The sequence below is a fragment of the Loxodonta africana genome, chromosome 5 (genome assembly GCF_030014295.1).
Source record: "Loxodonta africana isolate mLoxAfr1 chromosome 5, mLoxAfr1.hap2, whole genome shotgun sequence".
Taxonomy (NCBI): domain Eukaryota; kingdom Metazoa; phylum Chordata; class Mammalia; order Proboscidea; family Elephantidae; genus Loxodonta; species Loxodonta africana.
The window spans coordinates 23,921,119-23,948,595 of NC_087346.1; the positions used below are offsets into that span (position 1 = coordinate 23,921,119).

Consider the following 27,477-nt stretch of genomic DNA (forward strand, 5'->3'; position numbering starts at 1 on the left):
AACAAGGTCCTCACCTACCCACATCAGGGGCCTAAGGACTAGTAGCTCCACTCAGGTCACCCAGCCACCTGCAACAGGGGTCCAAAGATAACTGGTACCTCCCAGTCCTTACAACCAAAAACATTGGGCGCCCATGGTCCGTCTGCACAACCCACCCACCTACACGCTCTAGGGAACAGGGACGCGCTTTCCTCAGAGACACTTGGGGGTCGGTTCTCAGCCCCCTGCCTTGTTCAGAGCGTGACCTGCTACAATCAGATACTGGCACATACACCAATCACCCCCGCCCCTCTAAGACTGTAGGACAGAGCCTATACCACACACTTGATGATCAACTACCTGGACACCTGAGCTGAATTCATGCAAGAAAAGTGAATGGACTCCTAGACTAATATACCTGATAATAGCTCTAGCCATCTGGGGACAGGATATCAGAGCTCCAAAGGCAAAAATAATCAAGCTAGCTCACTCAAGCAACCCACTTGGGCATATCAAAACAAAACAAAGCAAGAAGCTATGACATAGTAAGCAAGCACAAACTAAAACAATAACTTATAGATGGCTCGGAGATAACAGTCAATATAAAGAAACAGACCATGATCACCTCAACAAGCTCTTAAAACAAAGAATCCAGGGATCTTCTAGATGAAAGTGCATTCCTGGAATTATCAGAGGCAGAATACAAAAGACTAATATACAGAGCCCTTCAAGACATCAGGAAGGGAATGAAGCAACACGCAGAACAACCCAAGGAACACACAGATAAAGCAATCAAAGAAATTAGAAAGATTATTCAGGAACATAATGAAAAATTTAATAAGCTGGAAAAATCCATAGACAGACAACAATAAGAAATTCAGAAGATTAACAATAAAATTACAGAAGTAGGCAACTCAATACAAAGTCAGAGGAGCAGAATTGACCAAGTAGAAGCCATAATTTCTGAACTTGAAGATAAATCACTTGGCACTAGTATATTTGAAGAAAAATCAGATAAAAGAAACCTTAAGAATCATGTGGGACTCTATCAAGAGAAATAACCTACGAGTGATTGCAGTACCAGAATAGGGAGGGATAACAGAAAATACAGAGAGAATTGTTGAAGATTTGTTGGCAGAAAACTTCCGTGATATCATGAAAGATAAGAAATCTATCCAAGATGCTCATCGAACTCCACATAAGGGAGATGTTAAAAGAAAGTCACCAAGACATATTATAATCGAACTTGCCAAAAACCAAAGATAAAGAGAGAATTTTAAGGGCAGCTAGGGATAAACGAAAAGTCACCTGCAAAGGAGAGCCAATAAGAATAAGCTTGGACTACTCCACAAAAATCATGCAGGCAAGAAGGTAATGGGATGACATATTTAAAAAATTGAAGGAAAAAAATTGCCTGCCAAGAATCATATATCCGTCAAAATTGTCTCTTAAATATAAAGGTGAAATTAGGACATTTCCAGATAAACAGAAGTTTAGGGACTTCGTAAAAACCAAACCAAAACTACAAGAAATACTAAAGGGAGTTCTTTGGTTAGAAAATCACTAATATCAAGTATCAACCCAAGACTAGAACACTGGACAGAGCAATCAGAAGTCAACCCAGACAGGGAAATCAAACAGCAAAGCAAGAACAAAAAAAAAAAAAGAAAGCTCAAAACAGGGTAATAGTGATGTTATTATATAAAAGAAGACAACATTAAAACAATAAAAAAGGGACTAAGAAATGTAATCAGAGATCTTCCATATGGAGAGGAAGATACAGCGATACAAAGAAATAAAATTTAGGTTTAAATTTAGAAAAACAGGTGTAAATAAGGTAACCACAAAGGAGACAAACTATCCTACTCATCAAAATAAAATACAAGGAAAAAACAGGGACTCAGCAGACACAAAATCAATATGAGGAAAGGACAATATATAAAGATAACCTACTCGGCAAATAAAATTAAGTGAGAAAAAGAAACTGTCAACAACACAAAAAAAAGGTATCAAAATGCTAGCACCAAATTTATACCTATCCATAATTACGCTGAATGTAAATGGACTAAATGCACCAATAAAGAGACAGAGAGTGGCAGAATGGATTAAAAAACACCATCCGTCTATATGCTGCCTACAAGAGACACGCTTTAGACTTAGAGACACAAACAAACTAAAACTCAAAGGATGGAAAAAAAATATGTCAAGCAAACAACCATCAAAAAAGAGCAGGAGTAGCAATATTAATTTCTGAAAAAATAGACTTTAAAGTTAAACTCACAACAAAGGATAAGGGGGACACTATATACTGATTAAAGGGACAATATACCAAAAAGATTTAACCATATTAAATATTTATGCATCCAATGACAGGGCTGCAAGATACATAAAACAAACTCTATCAGCATTGAAAAGCGAGATAGCTCCACAATAATAGTAGGAGACTTCAACACACCACTTTCGGTGAAGGACAGGACATCCAGAAAGAAGCTCAATAAAGACACGGAAGATCTAAATGCCACAATCAACCAACTTGACCCCATAAACATATACAGAACACTCCACCCAACAGCAGGCAAGTATATTTTCTTTTCTACTACAAATGGAACATTCTCTAGAATAGACCATATATTAGGTCATAAAGCAAGCCTTAGCAGATTCCAAAACCTTAAAATATTACAAAGCATCTTCTCTGACCATAAGGCCAAAAAAGTGGAAATCAGTAACAGAAAAAGCAGGAAAAAGAAATCAAACACTTGGAAACTGAATAATACCCTGCTCAAAAAAGACTGGATTATAGAAGACATTAAGGATGGAATAAAGAAATTCAGAGAATCCAGTGAGAATGAAAACACTTCCTATCAGAACCTTTGGGACACAGTGATAGCTGTGCTCAGAGGTCAATGTATATCAATAAATACAAACATACAAAAAGAAGAAAGGGCCAAAATTAAAGAACTACCCCTACAACTTGAACAAATAGAAAGAGAGCAACAAAAGAAAGCCTCAGGCACCAGGAGAAAACAAATAATAAAAATTAGAGTAGAACTAAATGAAACAGAAAAACAATTGAACAATTTAACAAGACCAAAAGCTGGTTCTTCGAAAAAAATCAACAAAATTGATAAACCATTGGCCAAACTGACAAAAGAAAAACAGGAGAGGAAGCAAATAACTCGAATAAGAAATGAAATGGGCGATATTACGACAGACCCAAGTGAAATTAAAAGAATCATATCAGATTATTATGAAAAATTGTACTCTAACAAATTTGAAAACCTAGAAGAAATGGATGAATTCCTAGAAACACACTACCTACCTAAACTAACATAAACAGAGGTAGAACAACTTAAGAAACCCACAACAAAAGAAGAGATTGAGAAGGTAATCAAAAAACTCCCAACAAAAACAGCCCTGGCCTCTCCTTCACTGGAGAGTTCTACCAAACTTTCAGAGAAGAGTTAACACCACTACTAATAAAGGTATTTCAGAGCATAGAAAAGGACGGAATACTACCTAACTCATTCTATGAAGCCACCATATCCCTGATATTAAAACAAGGTAAAGACACCACAAAAAATGGAAAATTACAGACCTATATCCCTCATGAACTTAGATGCAAAAATCCTCAACAAATCTAGCCAATAGAATTCAACAACATATCAAAAAATAATTCACCATGACCAAGTCGGATTCATACCAGGTATGCAGGGATGGTTCAACATTAGAAAAACAATTAATGTAATCCATCACATAAATAAAACAAAAGACAAAAATCACATGATTTTATCAATTGAGGTAGAAAAGGCATTTGACAAAGTTCAACACCCATTCATGCTAAAAACTCTCAGCAAAATAAAAAAGGGTATTTATACAAAGCCAACAGCCAACATCGTCCTAAATGGAGAGAGCATGAAAGCATTCCCCTTGAGACTGGGAACCAGACAAGGATGCCCTTTATCACCGCTCTTATTCAACATTGTGCTGGAGGTCCTGGCCAGAGCAATTAGGCTAGATAAAGAAATAAAGGGCATCCAGATTGGCAAGAAAGAAGTAAAATTATCTCTATTTGCAGATGACATGATCTTATACACAGAAAACCCTAAGGAATCCTCCAGAAAACTACTGAAACTAATAGAACAGTTCAGCAGAGTATCGGGATACAAGATAAACATACAAAAATCAGTGGGATTCCTCTACACCAACAAAAAGAACATCAAAGAGGAAATCGCCAAATCAATGCCATTTACAGTAGCCCCCAAGAAGATAAAATACTTAGGAATAAATCTTACCAGAGATGTAAAAGGCTTATACAAAGAAAACTACAATACACTTCTACAAGAAACCAAAAGAGACCTACGTAGGTGGAAAAACATACCTTGCTCGTGGATAGGAAGACTTTACATTATAAAAATGTCTATTCTACCAAAAGCGAGCTATACATTTAATGCAATCCCGATCCAAATCCCAACATTTTTTAATGAGATGGAGAAACAAATAACCAACTTCAAATGGAAGGGAAAGAGGCCCTGGATAAGTAAAGCACTACTGAAAAAGAAGAACAAAGTGGGAGGCCTCACTCTACCTGAATTTAGAACCTATTATACTGCCACAGTAGTCAAAACAGCCTGGTACTGGTACAACAACAGATACATAGACCAATGGAACAGAATTAAGAATCCGGACATAAATCCATCCACATATGAGCAGCTGATATTTGACAAAGGCCCCAAAACAGTTAAATGGGGAAAAGACAGTCTTTTTAACAAATGGTGCTGGCATAACTGGATAGCCATCTGCAAAAAAATGAAAGAAGACCCATACCTCACTCCATGCACAAAAATGAGCTCAAAACGGATCAAAGACCTAAATATAAAATCTAAAATGATAAAGATCATGAAGAAAAAATAGCGGCAAAGGTAGGAGCCCTAATACATGGCATAAACAGTATACAAAACATTTCTAACAACGTAAAGAAAAACTAGATAACGGGGATCTCCTAAATATCAAACACGTATGTGCATCCAAAGACTTTACCAAAAGAGTAAAAAGATTACCTACAGATTGGGAAAAAGTTTTTAGCTATGATATTTCTGATCAGCGCCTGATCTGAAAAATCTACGTGATATTGCAAATACTCACCTGCAAAAAGACAAATAACCAAATTTAAAAACGGGCAAAAAGATATGAACAGATACTTCACTAAAGAAGGCATTCAGGTATCTACTTTAGGTGAAGGGAAAGAACACACAATACAGGCAAGGTCAGCACAACCGGACTAAACCAAAAGCAAAGAAGTTTCCGGAACAAATTGAATGCTTCGAAGGCCAGCGTAGCAGGGGTGGGGGTTTGGGAACCGTGGTTTCAGGGGACACCTAAGTCAACTGGCATAATAAAATCTATTAAGAAAACATTCTGCATCCCACCTTGGAGAGGCGTCTGGGGTCTTAAATGCTAGCAAGTGGCCATCTAAGATGCATCAATTGGTCTCAACCAACCCACCTGGATCAAAAGAGAATGAAGAACACCAAGGACATAAGGTAATTATGAGTCCTAGAGATAGAAAGAGCCACATAAACCAGAGACTACATTGGCCTGAGACCACAAGTACTAGACGGTGCCCGGCTACAACCAATAACTGCCCTGACAGGGAATACAACAAAGAAACCCTGAGGGAGCAGCAGAGCAGTGGGATGCAGACCCCAAATTCTCATAAGACCAGCCTTAATGGCCTGACTGAGACTAGAAGGACCCCGGTGGTCATGGCCCTCACACCTTCTGTTGGCCCAGGACAGGAACCATTCCCCAAGCCAGCTCTTCAGACGTGGATTGGACTGGACAACGCATTGGAGAGGGATGCTAATGAGGAGTGAGCTTCTTGGATCAGGTGGACACTTGAGACTATGTTGGCATCTCCTGCCTGGAGGGGAGATGAGAGGGTGGAGGGGGTTAGAAGCTGGCGAAATGGACACGAAAAGAGAGAGCGGAGGGAGGGAGCGGGCTGTCTTATTAGGGGGAGAGCAATTGGGAGTATGTAGCAAAGTGTATATACGTTTTTGTGTGAGAGACTTGATTTGTAAACTTTCACTTAAACCACAATAAAAATTGAAATTATCTTTCCTGTCCTATGTATATGTGCATGTGTGCTGTATAAGTGTATGTATACACACAAAATTGGGTTTTTTTGGATTTGTATAGAAATTGTATTACACTGCATACTGTCTTTGGTACTTAAATTTTTCACTTAACTGTGTATTTGTAAGATTGATTCACGTTGCAAATTGTAGCTCTAAGTTATGTAGGAAACCCCTGAGTGGTGCAAATGGTTAATACCTGTTAATAGAAAGGTTGGAGGTTCAGAGTCTATCCAGAGGCTCATCAGAATAAAGGTTTGGTGATTGTTATGGATTGAATTGTGTCCCCCAAAATATGTAATTCCTAACCTATGCCTGGAATTATAATCTCATTTCGGAATGGCTTGTCTTTGTTATGTTAATGTGGCAGTATTTGTGTAGGGTATGTCTTGAGTCAATTTCTTTGGAGATATAAAAGAGAATGAACAAGGAAGCTAGCTGACACAGATGGGGGAAGAGAGATGCCAAACCACATGAAGACCACCCAGGAGCAGAAGCTCAAAAAGACAAGAACCTTCCATCAGAGCCCACAGAGAGAAAAAAAACCTCCCCTAGACCTAGAGCTCTAAATTCGGACTTCTGGCCTCCTAAACTGTGAGAAAATAAATTTCTGTTTGTTAAAGCCACCCATTTATGGTACTTCTGTTATACCAGCACTACATGACTAAGACAGTGATCTACTCCTGGGAAAATCAGCCATGCCATGAACCAGAGTTGTTTGTTGTAAGTTATTTAAAATATTCCAGTATAAGAATTTACCACATAAAGAACACACCCAGGAAGTCCAAGATCTAAATTATAAGTGTGTCAAAAAGAAGAAATAGAAATAAACAGATGTAAGAAAATAAACAGTTAAATAATTTGAGAAAATCCCCAAGATTAGAAGAATATGAATCTCTACATTGAAGGTGACCTAGCACCCAGTATAATGAATGAAAATAAAACACACCTGGGTACATCATTGTGAAACTTTAGAACACTGTAGTCCAAAAGAATCTAAACTTCCAGAAAGCAGACAGCACATGCAGTCAGATCAGTAGTTAAAACAGATTGACAATTCTCAAGATCAACACTAGAATCTAGGAAGTAATGACACAATGTTTTCAAAATTTAAAGTAAATTACTTCCAAACTTGTATTCCCTTACAATTTTGAAATCTCTTCTGAATTTCTAGTTATATCCCATCTTTAACTTCCAAATACTGTTTATTTTCTTTAAGTTATGACTGTTGTGCTTGGATTTATTTCTAGTATTTTATTGTGTGCTTTCTTTTACATGCCTTTTTTTTTTTTTTTCCTACTACAATATCTTCTGGATGGATTCTTATATATTTTATTTCTACTCTCCATTCTATTTTTCTGTTTCTCTTGTTTTAGAAATTGCCCTAAAATTCTTACTTAAAGTCTGAAGTTAATCAACCTCTCAACCCTATTCTTGAACATTGAAAGTGTCTTGGAGTGCTTTAACTTGTATTGATTCAATTCCATGCTATGTGATTTATTGTCCTTTATTTTAGTTGTTTTATTTCCTATTCCCTTCCTAAGACTGGGATATTATTATTGTTTTATGTATTCAATGTTTCTTTATATTTGCCATGTGTTTTCTAATTTCTTTGCACCATTCCTTTTAGAAAATCAGACCTTCACTCTAGAATCTTTTTTTTTTCATTATGTTATACGATCTCTAAGTTTCTTATTGAGAATCTGTTTGTAGTAAGCCTTTTTTTTTGCCTGAAAAAAATATTTTGCCCTCAAATAGTCGTTTAGCAGGATATAAAATTCCGGGCTGACAGGAATTTTTTCTCCGCAATTGAAAATATCATTTCATTGCTTTCTGACTGGTTATTATTGCTGTCGAAAGTGGAGGTAAGGTAGAATTCTAAGATGGCTTTCAAGATTCTCGACCCCATGCACAGGCTAAATGATCCATAGGCTCTCCAGAACTGAATTTGATAAATTTAACTGCTGTGATTCGGTTACACTGTATGAAACAGTGGATTTTAACAACAGATTATCTGGTGGTCCTGACCTAATCACATGAGACTTTTTATAGCACAGCGTGGAAGCGAGAGGCGGAAGTAGCCGAAGCCGACAGAGACCGGCGGCGGCTAAGCGAGCGGAGAGCTGCACGGGGCCCTGCGCAGCCGCCTCAGCATGTCGGCCTTCGACGACTTTCAGCGGCAGCTCAAGAAGAGTAAACACGGGCGGGAAGAGGAGAACCGGCACCGGAAGCGCAGCCATAGCCACTCGCGAAACCGGGACCGTAAGCGCCGGAGTCAGAGCCGTGACAGGCGGAACCACGACCAGAGGAACGACCCGCGGGACCAGCGGCGGCGAAGCAAACCTTGGAGCAGAGACGCTGAGGAGGAGCGCGGTGGATTGATCCCTTCCGCCCGCCATGACAGGAAGAGGAAGGTCCACAAGTACTGGGATGTGCCGCCCCCGGGCTTTGAGCATATCACCCCCATGCAGTACAAGGCCATGCAAGCTGCAGGTCAGATTCCTGCCACTGCCTTTCTCCCCACCATGACCCCTGACGGCCTGGCCATGATCCCAACACCAGTGCCCATGGGTGGCAGCCAGATGACCCGAAAGGCTCGGCGCCTCTACGTGGGCAACATCCCCTTCGGCATCACTGAGGAGGCCATGATGGACTTCTTCAATATCCAGATGCGCCTGGGGGTGCTGACGCAGGCCCCTGGCAACCCAATCTTGGCCGTGCAGATCAACCAGGACAAGAATTTTGCCTTTTTGGAGTTCCGCTCAGTGGACGAGACTACCCAGGCCACGGCCTTGGACGGCATCATCTTCCAGGGCCAGTCCCTGAAGATCCGCAGGCCTCACGACTACCAGCCACTGCCCAGCATGTCGGAGAACCTGTCTGCCTACATGGCTGGAGTTGCGTCCACTGTGGTCCCCGACTCTGACCACAAGCTCTTCATCGAAGGTTTACCCACCTACCTGAATGACGACCAGGTAAAGGAGCTGCTGACCTCATTCGGGCCTCTCAAGGCCTTCAGCCTGGTCAAGGACAGCGCCACGGGGCTCTCTAAGGGCTACGCCGTCTGTGAATACGTGGATATCAACGACACGGACCAGGCCACTGCGGGGCTGAACGGCATGCAGCTGGGGGACAAGAAACTGCTTGTCCTGCGGGGCAGTGTCGGTGCCAAGAACGGCACACTGAGCACGATCAACCAGGTGCCGGTGACCCCGCAAGTGCCAGGGCTTAGGAGTTCCCAGGTGCAGATGGGCGGCCACCCGACCGAGGTGCTGTGCCTCATGAACATGGTGCTGCCTGAGGAGCTGCTGGATGACGAGGAGTACGAGGAGATCATGGAGGACGTGCGCGAGGAGTGCAGCAAGTACGGGCTCGTCAAGTCCATGGAGATCCCCCGGCCCGTGGACGGCGTGGAGGTGCCCGGCTGCGGAAAGATCTTTGTGGAGTTCACCACGGTGTTTGACTGCCAGAAAGCCATGCAGGGCCTGACTGGCCGCAAGTTCGCCAACAGAGTGGTTGTCACAAAATACTGTGACCTTGACTCTTACCACCACCGGGACTTCTGGTAGAGGCAGCCGGGGAAGGTAGGGACAGGGCTGCCGGGGGCTTCCTCCCCACCAGCCCCCCTTCTTTTCCACCTCTAAAGACAATGGGCAAAGAGTGACAGCCAGGAGCAACTGGAATGGCAGCAGTTGGGGTGGGAGGACGGAGAAGGGTACACGTTCCAGCAGACACTCGCCCACAGACAGAGGGCAGGGTCAGGGTGGGGTCTGGCGTACACGGGGTGGGTTAGGACCCCCACGCCCCTCCCCAAACAGCATTTCCCCCTCCGGTGTACCTTCCCCTCTTCTCCCCCTTGGTAGGAACATAGCATGTTTATATTTTATGGCCAAACTGTTGCTAACTTTGTTGTCTGGCCCCCAGTGCCCAGCGCTCTCCCTTTCCAGGACCACAGCTCCTGCCCTCTGGGCCTCTGGCCCTCTCTAGTCCCTCCTTGGTTTCTTATGTAGTTGATTTTCGCCTCTTTTAATCTCCCTCGAACTTACTTCCAACCCATGGCCCCTGTCCCCCCCTACTCTGTGGCAGTTTCGTATTTGCTAAGATGCATTTGCTCGTTAAACATTTTGTTGTATTTTACTTAAAAAAAAAAAAGAAAGCATAGAGTGTAGCATGATGCCTAAGAGTATATAGTATCTTGACCCAGACTGCTGGAATTTTAATCCTTTTCTCGTCATCAACAAACTGTAAAGTTGAGCATTTTTCTTATCCTCAGTTTTGACATCTAAAAAATAAAATAATCATATCTCATTGTGTTGTTTAAAGGATTAAATACGTACACCTATTCCTTGCTTATGAAGTATCTCATCTGATGTTTCACGTTTACAACAATAGTAAAAAATCTACTATTCCCACTATTTTGTGTGATAACGACGACTGTCTGACAGTAACTAATGCCAAGGTGCAAGGTGAGAGTAACGCTGGCTGTGATGGTTAAGGTTATGTGTCAGCTTGGCTGGGCCATGATTCTCAGTGGTTTAGCAGTTATATAATGATGCAATTTGGCAGTTATGTAATTATGTCATCCTTCCTTCATTTTTGCATAACACCCTGCTCTTTGGAACCTAACCATGTTGATAAGTGAGAAGTGGGTATAATACTTGTAAATCAGTTAGAACTATGCGTAATACAGTAAGCAATCAATAAAAGTTAGATATTATTTAAAATACTTCTTTGCAGAAAATTCTGTGACTACCTTTTGATCTCTTTGTCTTAGTGTTCAACAATTTTACTGATTTGTCTAGGTGAGGACTTATTTTTATTTATCTTGTTTGAGCATTGTTCTTCCAATCTGATGGATTCATATCTTTACATCTTTTTTCTGGGAGGGGAATATTTCTCAGTTCTCTCTTTTAATATTGTCTCTTTCTCATTCTCTATTCTGTCCTATTGATACTACAATTAAATGACACTCCAAAATTATATGAAATTCCAATTATAAATATGTTAGAACTTCTCATTATAATTTAAATGCCTCAGACTTTAATATTTTTGAATCCATTTCTTGAGTGACCTAAGAATTTTTCCTGGTTTCTTATTTATTCAGGTATGCCTAATCTAGTTCAGTCAGCTACTGAGGTTATAATTTCAATTTTCTTTTTTTTTACTTCTAACAGTTTTCACTCCTAAGCAAAGGTATCACTTCAATGACTAAAGTGAGCCTGACCCAAGCCATAATGTTTTCAGTCACCTCATATGCATACAAAAGCTGGATAATGAATAAGGAAGACTGAAGAAGGATTGATGCCTTTGAGTTATGGTGTTGGCGAAGAATGTTGTATATACTATGGACTGCTAAAAGAATGAACAAATCTGTATTGGGAAGAAGTACAGCTAGAATGCTCCTTAGAAGTGAGGATGGCGAAACTTCATCTCACATACTTTGGACATGTTAACAGGCGGAACCAGTCCCTGAAGAAGGACGTCATGCTTGGTAGAGGTTCAGTGAAAAAAAAGGTGGCCCTCAATGAGATAGATTGACACAGTGGCTGTAACAATGGGCTCAAGCACAACAAGGAGTGTGAGGATGGCGCAGGACCCGATCAGTGTTTCTTTTGTACAAAGGGTCGCTATGAGTCGGAACCGACTTGATGGCACCTAACAACAACAAGGGTTCTACTGGGATTGTTTTCAAAGCTCTCTGGCATGTTTTGTACTGATGTATTCCTTGACCATCTTTTTCAGTTTCTCTTTTACTTCTTTAAACACTTAAACATAATTTTTAGTCTGTGGTTGATAATTCCAATATCTATAGTCCTGGGAGTGGAGCAGGAATCTAATTCTGTTGGTTGTTGTTTCTACCATTTTTTGATCATGGTTCTGGTTCCTGTGTTTTTGCAACTTCAGGCTACGAAATCATATTTTGCTGATCCTTATTTGTTTGAGAATCCTGCAGGGTGTTATTGTCTTAGTCATCTAGTTCTGCTATAACAAATATACCACAAGTGAATGGCTTTAACAAAGAGAAGTTTATTTCCTTACAATAAAATAGGCTAAAAGTCCAAAGTCAGGGCGTCAGTTCCAGAGGAAGGCTTTTTTTCTCTGTCAGCTTTCTCATCAGTCTTCCCCCAGACTGGGAGCTTATCTGTATAGGGTCCCCAGGTACAAAGGACATGCTCTGCTCCCAGCACTGCTTTCTTGGTGGTATGAGGTCCACCTGTCTCTCTGCTCGCTTCTCTCTTTTGTATCTCAAGAGATTGCCTCAACACCCAATCCAACCTTGTAGACTGAGTTCTGCCTCACTAACACAACTGCTGCCCATCCTCCGTCATTAACATCATAAAACCCATTGCCAAGTGGATTCTGACTTATAAGACCCTATAAGAGAGAGTAGAACTGCCCCATAGAGTTTCCAAGGAGCGCCTGGTGTATTCAAACTGCCCACCTTTTGGTTAGCACCATAGCTGTTAATCGTTAGGCCACCATCATAAATGCAGGATTTACAACATATAGGAAAATGACACAATACTGGGAATCGTGTCCCCGCAAAATGGATAGACACATTTTTAGGGGAACATAATTCAATCCATGACAGTTATGTATGCTTTTTATAATGTTTTCAAATCACATATGATTTTGTAATACTCTTAAATCATATGTGACATTGTTATCTTCTGTAATGATTTTAAGCCACAGATGCATAACTTATGTGCCTTAGAAGTAGAAAATTTCTAAACTTAGAGATAGAAGCATGTGAAATATGTGAAGAATGTAAACAACCTTTGAGTTGACTGACTCAGCATGTTGTGACAGAGTTAATCTTTGTAAACTATCCTTGAGACATAAGTCTAAATAACCTCCCTAATTTCTAACCTTGAAGAGAAGATGTGACATTTAGCTAAACTGTAATCCTGGAGAGAAGACATAACATACTAGCCTTTGACATCACCCTGGCCCTTATCGTGTGAAGCCAAGATGAGAGTTTCATATACAAACCGTTGTTTTTCTGCTCACTCAGTGAGAGAAGGCAGAGATAGAACCTCCCTCTAGAATCAGGTCTTTCCAAAGACTGAGACTCTGGACTGAGCTTCTGTCTGCTAATGCTGACATCAGACCCTAACTACGAGAGTCCTCCCCATAGTTCAATGCATGGTCAAACCTTCCTCCCAAGACTACTTGTAAAAGCCTGAAGTCTAAAGATTTGGACTCTAACCATTGAACTAACTTTGTGATTGTAATTGTTAATTCTGATTCTCCATATTCTAAATGACTAATATGAGGTCATACTTATGTGCCTTGCCATGACTACCTTGTAATTAACTAAATGAGTTTATGCATGTCAGACCTGAGTATTTCTCAACTTATGCTTAAGATAAAATCCTACGTGGTACAAGGGTTGGAGTATGTCCCTTCAAAATGAGTGTCCTTTTGCATCTGGCAGGCACCAGCAGGCACCACCAAACCAGATTCACTTAAAAGTAATTTCTCATGTTGAGAGTTTTTGAACCATGAATCAGAAATTTAAAACCCAATGTTACGTGAGTCAGAGCTCTGCGTATGATTTGTCAGGGGAGGTTGTATTTTTATTTTTCACCCTAATTTTAGGCCAAAACACAGTTTTCCTGAAAAATTTCCCTTTGCCACAAGAGCCAGCTTGAAGTGACCCCCACTAACCAAATCTAGGATGATTTAGATATCAAAATATGCAATGATAATAAAGTATTACAGCCCATTGAATATAAGAATTCATGAATTCATACAGATATTAATAAATATATGGAGGAAGTGAGAAGTCCTTCCTTGTAGTAGACACCCACCTTATAAATGTAGAAAAAAAAAAAGAAAGAAAGAATGGTAAAATTAGAAAAATTACCTTTTGGCAACTATAATAACAATTCAAACAGTTAATTATTGTGTGCAGTTAAGTCAGTTCCGACTCATAGGGACCCTATAGGATGGAGTAGAACTGCCCCATAGGGTTTCCACAGTGCGGCTGATGGATTTTGAACTGTTGATCTTTTGGTTAGCAGCCAAGCTGTTAACCACTACATCTGTACGCCATCTGTAATTAACGGATGCTAAAAATATTGGGCAAAAGTTTAATGAGTAAAACTACATAGTCTCAGAGTATCTCCACTTAAAATGCTTATTTTCAAATGGAAAAATAGTAACTATACAATGGAGAGATTTGATAGACAACAAAGGATGAAAGTTAAATTGCCACTAATAATGGGGCAGATCAACATCATATAACATCCTTTCTGTACTATTTCTGTCAAAACATATATATATTTAAAACCTGAGTCAAATTGTGAGGAGCCATCAGACAAATCCAAACTGAGGAACATTTTACAAACTAAAGGCCTCTACTTTTCAAAAATGTCAATAGCATGAATGACAAAGACAAAAAAAAAGTTCCAAACTTTCAGAGATTAAAGAGACATGACAATAGTGTGCAACACAAGATCCAGAATTTCTATAAAGGACCTTATTGGGACAATTCATGAAATCTTAATGAGGTCTGTGGGTTAGAGTATTGCATCAATATTAATTTCCTGATTTTATAATTGTACCTTGGTTAATAAGAAAATGACCTTGTTTTACACATGGAATTTTAGTACAAAAGGAGCATCATGTCTAACTCGCTTTCATGCTATATATCAGGAAAAAAAAATACTTGTACACATTGAAAATGCAAATATAGTAAAATGTTAATGTTTGGGAATCTGGGTGAAGGGAATATGAGAATGTTTTATACTCCTTTGCAAACTTTCCATAAATCTTAAGTCAAAATATAAAAAGTTAATAGAAAAAAAGTCCATATGCCGGGGGCAAACACTTTTCTAGTCCACAGTTTTACTCCGAAAGTCTTGTACTTAAAGGTCCTGGCTTTATGCAAGCACTGAGTTTCAACTGCGTACCTTGTGTGGGCCGAAGGTCTTATTTCTCCCTCACAGCCATTACAACTCATGTTTAATTATAAAGCATGCTGGGTAGGATAATGGCTCCCTAGAGGTGTTCACATCCTAATCCTCAGAACCTGTGAATATATTACTTTATACATAGTGGAGAATTAAGTTTGTAGATGGAATTAAGGTTGCTAATCATCGCACCTTAAAACAAGGAGACTATCATGAATTTAGGCCAAAAATTAGACCTAAAAGTGGGGAAGGGAGGCAGAAGAGTAGAAAGCCACAGAAATATGACGACGGAAAAAGTGTCAAAGGGTTGCTGACTTTGAAGGTGGAGAAGGGGGCCCAGGAGCCAAGGATTGTGGGCAGATTCTAGAAGCTGGAAAAGGCAAGGAAACAGATCCCTCCTAGAGCATCCAGAAAGGACCGTAGTCCTGACAACGCTTTGATTTTAGCCCAGTGAAATCGGTATTAGACTTCTGACTTACAGAACTGTAAGATAATACGTTTGTGTTGTTTTAAACAACCAAGTTTGTGGTAATTTGTTACAGCAGCAACAGAAAACTAACACGTAAGGGTTAGCAAATGCCACAAAAAGTGGCTTACCACTTTCCATTTTTTCTGCCTCTGGAGATTTTCATTTTTCACTCTTGATTTTTGCTTTATGCAATTCAGAATTTCTTAGTGTTTAGGTTCATAAGTTTTTTTTTTATGACATCAAGTTCATATTATCAGACATAGAAGTTTCACTAAATGAACTCTTATTTTTTCATTTTGAGATAATATTTGATTTATACAGGAGTTTCAATAATAGTAGAGAAATTTTCAGGTCATTCTTACGTTTTTTCCCCCCAGTTGCTGTAGAGTTGATTCTGACTCATGGCAATGCCGTGTTGTCAGAGTAGAACTGTGCTCCATGAGATCTCTAGTGGCTGATTTTTCAGAGGCAGATCATCAGACCTCTCTTCAGAGGCACCTCTGGATGGACTCGAACCTCCAACGTTTTGGTTAGCAGTAGAACTTGGTAACTGTTTGCAACATGCTGGGACTCCTTATTCTCCACCTAGTTTCCTCAAATGTTAACATCTTAAATAGTTATAATACAGTTATCAACACTAAGAAGTGAACATTTGTATATTTAAGAGTCTGACTCCAATTCTGATGTGTGAATCTGGTAACTTTCAAGCCCACCCCTCCCGCTTTCCCTCTTGCCCCACATCTGGGCAAGCTGATAAGAATGTCTGGGTGCATCCTCCTTTGGTGACATGGGAAGTTTAAATCACACACGAGCTCTTGCCCACACGCAAAGGAATCTTCACAGAGCCCCATTCCCTAAAAAAAAAAAAATTTTTTTTTTTTTTTCCTAGCCACTGTAAAAACCACCAAAGCCACTTGCCTCTCCTTTTACTCATTTCCCACTGGCTTGAGTGCTTGTCCTGCCTTCCCCCAAAGCCTCATTATGAGAGGAATAAACCCTTTTATACCCTTTTGGTGTGTGTGGCATCATTAGCCTCAACATGCAAACCAATGTTGGGTGGGGGTTCAGTTGTGTCCTCTGAGGGGCAACCACAAAACAATTGGTATGATTTAATTAAACTACAGAATTTGTTTAGATTTTACAATTTTTCCAATAATGTCCTTTTTCTAGTCCAGGATTCAATCCAGAATCTCCCATTGCATTTAGCTGTCATGTCTCCTTAGTCTCCAATCGGTGACACTCCCTAAATCTTTTCTTGTCTTTTATGACCTAGACAGTTTTATAATGTAGAATGTTCCTCCATTCGGGTTCATCTGATGTTTCTCCAGGTTTGATTGAGGTTATGCATTATTGGGAAGAATGCCAAAGAGGTGGCATTTTTCACTTATCAGGAGCTCCGTGATGTTGACATGTCTTATGACTGATGACGTTAATCTTGATCACTTGGTTATGGTGGTTTCTGACAGTTTTGTCTAGTATAAAGTTACCACTTTCCCCTTTGTAACACACACATATTTTTGAAGGAGATACTTTGAGATTATACAAATATCTTAGTTACCTAGTGCTGCCATAACACAAATACTACAAGTGGGTGGTTCCAAAGAGCAGAAATTTATTTTCTCAAAGTTCTGGAGGCTAAAACTCTACGTCAGGGCAGGTTGATTCCTTCCTTGCATGTAGTCCTGGGGATTCCTTTGTTCCTTGACTCATAGAGGCTTCCTCACATGGCATCTGTCTCCTCCTGTGCCCCATGTGTGTATCTCTGTGTCTAATCTGCTCTTCTTAGAATTTAGGAGTGATTAGGTTTAGGTTTGGAAACTATTTCCAAACAAGATTATATCCACAGGTAAAGGGGGTTAGAATTCTAACACATGTTTTGGGGGGGACATAATATAATACATCACAGAAAATATCCTCTATCTCCATAAATTTTCATCTACTAATTTTCACATCCATCGGTGGATCTTGCTTGCAGCAATTTTTACTGTGGTGTTCTCATGGTGATTTTCTGTTGTCTGCATTTCTTGAACATTTATTAATTGGAATTATCCTGTAAGGAAGATTTGTTCCTTCTCCCTCATTTATTTATTCAGTTATTTGTTTATATAAGTGTGACTCATGAATATTTATTTTATCATGTTAAAATCCAAGTCTATCATCATTTATTTACCATTCAAATTCTATTCTTTAAATTGCCCTTGTTTCCCACAAGCTGTACTTCGTTTATTATAGAATCTGCTTGTTATGATTTTTCTTTGTCTGTTTGGCCCCCTTGTATGAGTTTTATTTTTCATTTTAGACTCACTGGGACTTCAGTCTACTCATTGGAAAAAACAAATTATTATGTTGTTGTTAGATACCATCGAGTCAGTTCCTATTCATGGCAACCATGTGTACAACAGAACAAAACACTGCTCAGTCCTACACCATCCTCACAGTCATTGCCAATTTTGAGCCCATTGTTGCAGCCACTGTGTCAATCCATCTCATCAATGGTCTTCTTCTTTTTCCCTGACGCTCTACTTTACCAAGTGTGATGTCCTTCTCTAGGGACTGCTCCTCCTGATAACTTGTCCCAAGTATGTGAGACAAAGTCTCACCAACCTCACTTCTAAAGAGGGTTCTGGCTGTACTTCCTCCAAGACAGATTTGTTTGTTCTTCTGGTAGTCCATGGTATATGTCCATATTCTTTGCCAAAACCATAATTCAAAGGCATCAATTCTTCGTCTTCCTTATTCCTTGTTCAGCTTTGTCATGCATACGAGGCAATTAAAAATATCATGGCTTGGGTCAGGTGCACTTTAGTTTTCAAGTGACTGCTTTTTAACACTTTAAAGAGTTTTTTTGTAGGTTTACCCAATGCAATACATTGTTTGAAACCTGTCCACCATGGATGACCCTGCTGGTATTTGAAATACCAGTGGCATAGCTTCCCAAATAAAATCAAAGCAACATGCAAGCCACCACACTATGACAAACTGACAATTGGTGCCAATTACTACTAGAGAGTGGTGATTTTGCTATTGTTTTTGCTGTTGTTGTTTTTGTGACTGATGGAGACCCCATGTGTTACAGACTAGAATCGTTCCATAGGGCTTTCCAGGCTGTAATCTTTATGAAAGCAGATTACCAGGCCTGTTTCTTCTGTGGTGCCACTGAGTGGGTTTGAACGACCAATCCTTTGGTTACCAGCTAAGCGCAAGTCATTTGTGCCACCCAGGACCTTAGTAGTACTTATTTTGGATTAATAATTCTGAGCTGTTAAACTTTACTTAACGTAAGTGATTTTAATGTCTTAATACTCATTTTTATATTGGTATAATCTTAAAACCAAAAAACCAAACCTATTGCTGTCAAGTTGATTCGAATTATAGCAACCTTATAGGACAGAGTAGGACTGCCCCATAGGATTTCCAAGGAGTGGCTGGTGGATTTGAACTGCCAACCTTTTGGTTAGCAATGGAGATCTTAACCACTCTGCCCCCTTTAGCTCATTATTAATATTTAAAATGAAGAAATATTGGGCTACGGACTCTGTATAGAAAGATAATACATATTAAAATAAAGCAGTTACATAAATAGACTTAATGTCAGATTCAAATCAAGGTGCTGAATTAGCAGGGCTGCTGTCTTCCTCTCACTGTCAACACCAGAGGAACCATTGTAGAAAAACACTAGAAAACAGAAAACTCTGAGAAGCTCCTGGGATGACTAGAGTGGGGAATGGCCTTGGTCTGAGTGGGAGGCAGCCAGGCTGGGCAGGAGAAGCCTACACTGTTAGTGTTCTGTTCTTGCTTCTTCCCTCCCTTTACTACAGGACCAAGTCACTCTCTGGTTCTAGTTTTCTTAGGAGTAAAATCAGGGCACCACAAAAATTCTCTGCTTGAAAGGAGCTGAGAAATACAACTGCAGGCTAACTAACTCCATGCAGTTACCAAGGTCCTCACCAAACCTCCAGAGCTGACAAAATACAATCTAATGAGTCTCTTCTTGCAAAAGACAGAGTCCCAACAACCTGAAGAATTGTTTTGTGAGATGAGAAGTTATTGACTGTAGCTTTCTGGTAGTTTAGGATCTCCACTTTAGAGCTCAGCCATACCATCCCACCCCGAAACATGCACATTCTGAGCTCATTGGGTTAGACAAGGGCTAAGGTCTGCCATCTCCAAACACATTGTCTGGCAGAGTAGTCCGTACCTCTGGGGGAAAATAAATTTACAAGCTAAAATAACAAGACTTTTGAGAAGCATAGCTATTTCAAAAGAAAAATGACACAATAAATTTCAATTTCTTTCAGAAGCAGAAATATTAAAACAGAGGGACCAAGAATTGAAAATTAGACTAAAACACATGTTAGAAGAGATAAGAGGACATATAACTAATATGAAACGAGAACAAAGAAACATAGAGGAGAATCATATACAATTATCAGGCATAAAAGCATGCGGTTGTTGTGTGCCATCAAGTTGATTCCAACTCATAGTGACCCTAAAAGACAGAGTAGAACTAGGGCATGGGGTTTCCTAGGCTGAAATCTTTATGGGAGCAGATTGCCAAGTCTGTTCTGTGCAGTGGCTGGTGGGTTCGAACCACCAACCTTTTGGTTAGCAGTCAAGCACTTAACCATTGCACCACCAGGACTCCTTAAAGATAGTTGAAGTAAAGGACACAATAGATGGGCTAGATAGCAGAGTGAATACAGCCAAGGAACAAATCAGAAAATTGGAAGATTAGGTAGAGGAGCTCCCCCAGAAAGAAAAGATAATTATTATTACTTTTTAAATGTAGAAGCACTAATATCTGGATAATGGAAATCACAGATAAAGGGAGAAATAAAAATGGAGAGGTGATCACATTTGAAGAAATAATAAAAATTTCCTGGAATTAAAAAAAAAAAAAGATGAAGGACTTCAGAACGAAGAGATCATAGAATGACAAAGATGATGATAGGGAAAACCCACAAATAGACAAAATTGTAGTAAAACTTAAGAACTCAAAGATGAAATTCTAAGAGCTGATAGAGAAGGAGCAGATTACATACAAAGAAATGAGTATCAAATATCTGTCAAACTTCCAACAGTGTAAGCAAGAAGACAATGGTGTCTTCTCAAAGAATTTAAAAAAAATGTAATTTGAACTTAGAATTGTATATCCAGTCAAACTTTCATTCAACCGTAAGAGTATAATAAAAATATTTTTAGGCATATAAAGCATTAGAAGCTTTACCACAAGACCCTTACTGAAAATTGTTTTCAAAGTACTTCAAGAAGAGATGATTCAAATACAAATGAAGTGATGAGAAAATATTATACTTAACATATTGTATTTAGCAATGGTTTTATCTTTAGAATAAGTAACTAAGACCAAGAAAAAAAAGAGCAAACGTATCTGTCATAACCCAGAATTAAAAGTCTAAAAAATATCAACATCATGAGAGTTGGAGGGTGGGAGAGACAAAGGGATAGGAGATTAAACTATGGTTATTTTATTAGGGCACCATTTAGACATGAAAATTTCTTTTTAAGTGTAACAAAGCATTCAAAAGAAACAGAAAAGGGGGGACTAAAAAAAGTACTCCATCCAAATCTGATTTTTCTTTTCTTACAAGGCCATAATAAGAGTTCACTTCTGCTCATTTTTTGAAGTTAGTCCTATAGCCTGCTAGGGCAGTGAAATGATGTAGAAGCCAAAGGCATCTCTACTAGACAAAAAAAAAAAATTCATTTTCAGTGTTAGACTCTGAAATTTCCTTTTCCCTGCCACAGCAGTGGATGAAACATGTTGAGATTTCATCTCAGTTGTCCTGGGAACCTGAGTGACTATGATGACCAGATTCCTCTGCCGCTGTTGGCAGCAAACAAATCCTGAATGCAGCAAATGAGGTCTTGCAGTTATTTGTTACTGCATTGTAAATAAGCCTATACCAATACAAGAATGTCCAGACCTGCTTCTAGGACATTTTTGGCCTATTTATTTCTATTAAGAGATGGGAAGTCTTACAAGATCCTCTGCTTAGTTACCAGAATCCAGAGACTGCCTAATGGAGTATTGGACTCTACACAGCAACTCTTTAGATGCCTTTGCTAGGAGTTCATGATGTCTCCCTAAGCCAAAGGGTGCCAATGAGCTTATGTCCTTACAGACTAAAGAGCAAAAGAAGTTGAGGAGACAACTAACAAGCTGACATTGTTTTGTTAATGACATGCAACAGGTCCTTAAACAAGTTCCTTCAAAGAGCTGTGTGGCACTGCCCTCTAGAGGGGTTGCTGTCAGAGAAAGATGGAACTGCGCTACTGAGAAGGCGCAAATGGTGGGATAGAAAATATTACTGGGAGCTGCTGGCCAGCAAAAAGCAGAAAGAAATTATCACCAGAAGATTTCTGAAGCCGGTAAGATTACTTGCTGCTGGGAGGTGGAGCCAAGATGGCGGAATAGACAGACGCTTCCAGCGAGCCCTCTTTACTACAAAGACCCGAAAAAACAAGTGAAACGAGTATATTTGTGACAAGCTAGGAGCCCTGAGCATCAAAGGCAAGCTTAGACAACGAACTAAGGGGCAGGGGAAGGAAGAGACTGTTCAGAAGTGGAGAGGAGTTACCGGACCTGAATCACGGGGAGCCCTCAGGCACCATTCCCGGAGCGGTGGTGGCGGCGATTGTGGGCTAGTCCTAGTGTTCAGCCACAGTTTCCTCAGGGAGAAGAAGCCAGCCACACAGCCCACTCACACCTCCAGAAACTGAGGAGAAGGGCGCTCTCAGCAAAAGCTAAGTACTTGTGTATATTTTATCGCGCCCTACCCCCCACCCCCAAGCTGGCCTCAGCGGCTGAATCCCTGGGCCTGAGATAGACCCTGGTGGGCACCTAGAGCCATCCTCCCAGCCTTGGGGAAGGAAAAAATTTGCAGCTGGGGGTGAAAGATAATTTGCTACCTCCATTAACCAGGGGAGCTCAGGACAGAAGCGGATCCTGTCCAGGTATAAACCATCCGTGGGCCTTGAGCAACTTTCCCTTCTCCATGCACCTGTGTGGGCCTGTTTCAGGAGAATAGGCCCTTGTTGGCAGACCCCAACCATTTCACCTGTGCAGTGGAGAGGTGGGTGTTTGAGGTTTGATATTGCTCCGCCTATTAAACAAAGTCCTCACCTACCCACATCAGGGACCAAAAGACTGGAAGCTCCACTCAGGTCACCCAGCCACCTGCGACAGGGGTCCAAAGATAACTGGTTCCTCCTAGTCCTTACAACCAAAAACTTTGGGTGCCCGTGGTCCCCCTGCAGAACCCACCCACCAGCACGCTCTGGGAAATAGAGACACGTTTTCTTCAGAGACACTCGGGGGTCGGTTCTCAGCCCCCTACCTGTTCAGAGCATGACCCCCTGCTGCAATCAGATACTAGTATATACGCCAATCACCCCTGCCCCTCTAAGACTGTAGGACAGAGCCTGTACCACACACTTGATGATCAGCTACCTGGACACCTGAGCTGAATTCATATAAGAAAAGTGAATGGACTCCTAGACGGATATACCTGATAACAGCTCTAACCAGCTGGGGACAGGACACCAGAGCTCCAAAGGCAAAAATAATCAAGCGAGCTCACTCAAGCAAACCATAGGGCTATACCAAAACAAAGCGAGCAGCTCCAACAGAGTAAGCAAGTATAAACGAATATAATAGCTTATAGATGGCTCAGAGACAACAGTCAATATCAAATCACATAAACAAACAGACCATGATCACCTCAACAGGCTCTCAAAACGAAGAACCCAGGGATCTTCTAGATGCAAGTGCATTCCTGGAATTACCAGATGCAGAATACAAAAGTTTAATATACAGAACCCTTCAAGACATCAGGAAGGAAATGAGGTGATATGCAGGACAAGCCAAGGAACACACAGATAAAGCAACTGGAGAAATAAGAAAGATTATTCAGGAACATAATGAAAAGTTTAATAAGCTGGAAAAATCCGTAGACAGACAGCAATCAGAAATTCAGAATATTAACAATAAAATTACAGAATTAGACAACTCAATAGAAAGTCAAAGGAGCAAAACTGAGGAAGTAGAAGCCAGAATTTCTGAACTTGAAGATAAATCATTTGGCACTAATATATTTCAAGAAAACTCAAATAAGAGAATTTAAAAAAATGAAGAAACCTTAAGAATCATGTGGGACTCTATCAAGAGAAATAATCTACGAGTTATTGGGGTACCAGAACAGGGAGAGATAACAGAAAACACAGAGAAAATTGTTGAAGATTTGTTGGCAGAAAACTTCCCTGATATTGTGAAAGATGAGAAGATATCTATCCAAGATGCTCATCGAACTCCACATAAGGTAGATGTTAAAAGAAATCACCAAGACATATTATAATCAAACTTGCCAAAACCAAAGATAATTATAAGAGCAGTGAGGGATAAATGAAAAGTCACCTACAAAAGACAGCCAATAAGAATAAGCCGAGACTACTCAGCAGAAACCATGCAGACAAGGAGGCAATGGGATGACATATTTAAAAAATTGAAGGAAAAAAATTGCCTACCAAGAATCATATATCCAGCAAAACTGTCTCTTAAATATGAAGGTGAAATTAAGACATTTCCAGATAAACACAAATTGAGGGAATTTGTAAAAACTAAACCAAAACTACAAGAAATACTAAAGGGAGTTCTTTGGTTAGAAAATCAATAATATCAGGTATCAACCCAAGACTAGAACAATGGACAGAGCAACCAGAAGTCAACCCAGACAGGGAAATCCAAAAAAACAAAGCCCAAAACAGGGTAACGGCCATGTTACTATATAAAAGAAGACAACATTAAAATAATAAAGAGGGACTAAGAAATGTAATCATACACCTTCCATACGGAGAGGAAGATACGGTGATACAAAGAAAGAAAAGTTAGTTTTAAATTTAGAAAAATAGGAGTACATAATAAGGTAACCACAAAGGAGACAAACTATCCTACTCATCAAAAGAAAATACAAGGGAAAAATACAGACTCAGCAGAAACAAAATTAACAACAACAAATATGAGGAAAGGACAATATATAAAGAAAATCTACTCAGCACATAAAATCAAGTGGGAAAAAGAAACTGTCAACACACAAAAAAAGATGTCAAAATGATAGCACTAAATTCATACCTATCCATAATTACCCTGAATGTAAATGGACTAAATGCACCAATAAAGAGACAGAGAGTGGCAGAATGGATTAAAAAACAAGATCTATCTATATACTGCCTACAAGAGACATACCTTAGACTTAGAGACACAAACAAACTAAAACTCAAAGGATGGAAAAAATATATATCAAGCAAACAACAATCAAAAAAGAGCAGGAGTGGCAATATTAATTTCTGACAAAATAGACTTTAAAGTTAAATCCATCAGAAAAGATAAGGAAGGACACTATATAATGATTAAAGGGACAATACACCAAGAAGATATAACCATATTAAATATTTATGAACCCAATGACAGGGCTGCAAGATACATAAAACAAACTCTATCAAACTTCAACACACCAGGTTCGGTGAAGGCAGGACATCCAGAAAGAAGCTCCATAAAGACACGGAAGATCTAAATGCCACAATCAACCAACTTGACCTCGTAGACATACAGAACACTCCACCCAACAGCAACCAAGTATACCTTCTTTTCTAGTGCACATGGAACATTCTCTAGAATAGACCACATATGACATAGGTCATAAAGCAAGCCTTAGCAGAATCCAAAACATTGAAATATTACAAAGCATCGTCTCTGACCATAAGGCCATAAAAGTGGAAATCAATAACGGGAAAAGAAATCAAACACTTGGAAACTGAACAATACCCTGCTCAAAAAAGACTGGATTATAGAAGACATTAAGGATGGAATAAAGAAATTCAGAGAATCCAATGAGAATGAAAACACTTCCTATCAGAACCTTTGGAACACAGCAAAAGCAGTGCTCAGAGGCCAATTTATATCAATAAATGCAGACAGCCAAAAAGGAGAAAGGGCCAAAATCAAAGAATTATCCCTACACCTTGAACAAATAGGAAGAGAGCAACAAAAGAGACCCACGGGCACCGGAAGAAAACAAATAATAAAAATTAGAGCTGAACTAAATGAAATAGAAAACAGGAAAAACAATTGAAAGAATTAACAAGACCAAAAGCTGGTTTTTTGAAAAAATCAACAAAATTGATAAACAACTGGCCAAACTCACAAAAGAAAAACAGGAGAGGAAGCAAATAACCCGTATAAGAAATGAGAGGGGCGATATGACTACAGACCCAACTGAACTTAAAAGAATCATATCAGATTACAATGAAAAACTATACTCAAATTTGAAAGCCTAGAAGAAATGGATGAATTCCTAGAAACACACTACCTACCTAAACTAACACAAACAGAGGTAGAACAACTAAATAGACCCATAACAAAAGAAGAGATTGAAAAGGTAATCAAAAAACTCCCAACAAAAACAGCCCTGGTCCGGACAGCTTCACTGCAGAGTTCTACCAAACTTTCAGAGAAGAGTTAACAGGACTACTACTAAAGGTATTTCAGAGCATGGACAAGGACGGAATACTCCCAAACTCATTCTATGAACCCAGCATATCCCTGATACCAAAACCAGGTAAAGACACCCAAGAAAAGAAAATTCTAGACCTATATCCCTTATGAATGTAGATTCAAAAATCCTCAACAGAATTCTAGCCAATAGAATTCAACAACATATCAAAAAAATAATTCACCATGACTAAGTGGGATTCATACCAGGTATGCAGGGATGGTTCGACATTAGAAAAACAATTAATGTAATCCACCACATAAATAAAACAAAAGACAAGAATCACATGATTTTATCAATTGAGGCAGAAAAGACATTTGACAAAGTTCAACACTCATTCATGATAAAAACTCTCAGCAAAATAGGAATAGAAGGGAAATTCCTCAACATAATAAAGGGCATTTATACAAAGCCAACAGCCAACATCACCCTAAATGGAGAGAGCATGAAAACATTCCCACTGAGATCAGGAACAAGACAAGGATGCCCTTTATCACCACTCTTATTCAACATTGTGCTGGAAGTCCTAGCCAGAGCAATTAGGCTAGATAAAGAAATAAAGGGCATTCGGATTGGCAAGGAAGAAGTAAAAGTGTCTATATTTGCAGATGACATGATCTTATACACAGAAAACCCTAAGGAATCCTCCAGAAAACTACTGAAACTAATAGAAGAGTTCAGCAGAGTATTGGGATACAAGATAAACATACAAAAATCAGTGGGATTCCTCTACACCAACAAAAAGAACATCGAAGAGGAAATCGCCAAATCAATGCCATTTACAGTAGCCCCCAAGAAGATAAAATACTTAGGAATAAATCTTACCAGAGATGTAAAAGACTTATACAAAGAAAACTACAGTACACTTCTGCAAGAAACCAAAAGAGACTTACATAAGTGGAGGAACATACCTTGCTCATGGATAAGAAGACTTAACATAAAAACGTCTATTCTACCAAAAGTGATCTATACATTTAATGCGATTGCGATCCAAATCCCAACGACATTCTTTAATGAGATGGAGAAACAAATCACCAACTTCGTACGGAAGGGAAAGAGGCCCTGGATAAATAAGGCATTACTGAAAAAAAAGAACAAAGTGGGAGGCCTTACTTTACCTGATTCTAGAACCTATTATACCGCCACAGTAGTCAAAACAGCCTGGTACTGGTACAACAACAGATACATAGACCAATGGAACAGAATTGAGAATCCAGACATAAATCCATCCATATATGAGCAGCTGATATTTGATAAAGGCCCCAAAACAGTTAAATGGGGAAAAGACAGTCTTTTTAATAAACGGTGCTGGCATAACTGGATATCCATCTCAAAAAAAATGAAACAAAACCCATACCTCACTCCATGCACAAAAACTAACTCAAAATGGATCAAAAACCTAAATATAA

General features: G+C 39.5%; 1 protein-coding gene across 1 annotated transcript; it reads left to right on the top strand.

Annotated features, from left to right (window-relative positions):
- The first annotated feature begins 8,266 nt into the window (after positions 1 to 8,266).
- Positions 8,267 to 10,174, top strand: LOC100669564 (splicing factor U2AF 65 kDa subunit-like). The gene has a single exon (XM_064286272.1). It carries the CDS (start codon positions 8,267 to 8,269, stop codon positions 9,680 to 9,682), a length of 1,416 nt encoding a protein of 471 aa, XP_064142342.1. The 3' UTR covers positions 9,683 to 10,174.
- The last annotated feature ends 17,303 nt before the right edge of the window (positions 10,175 to 27,477 follow it).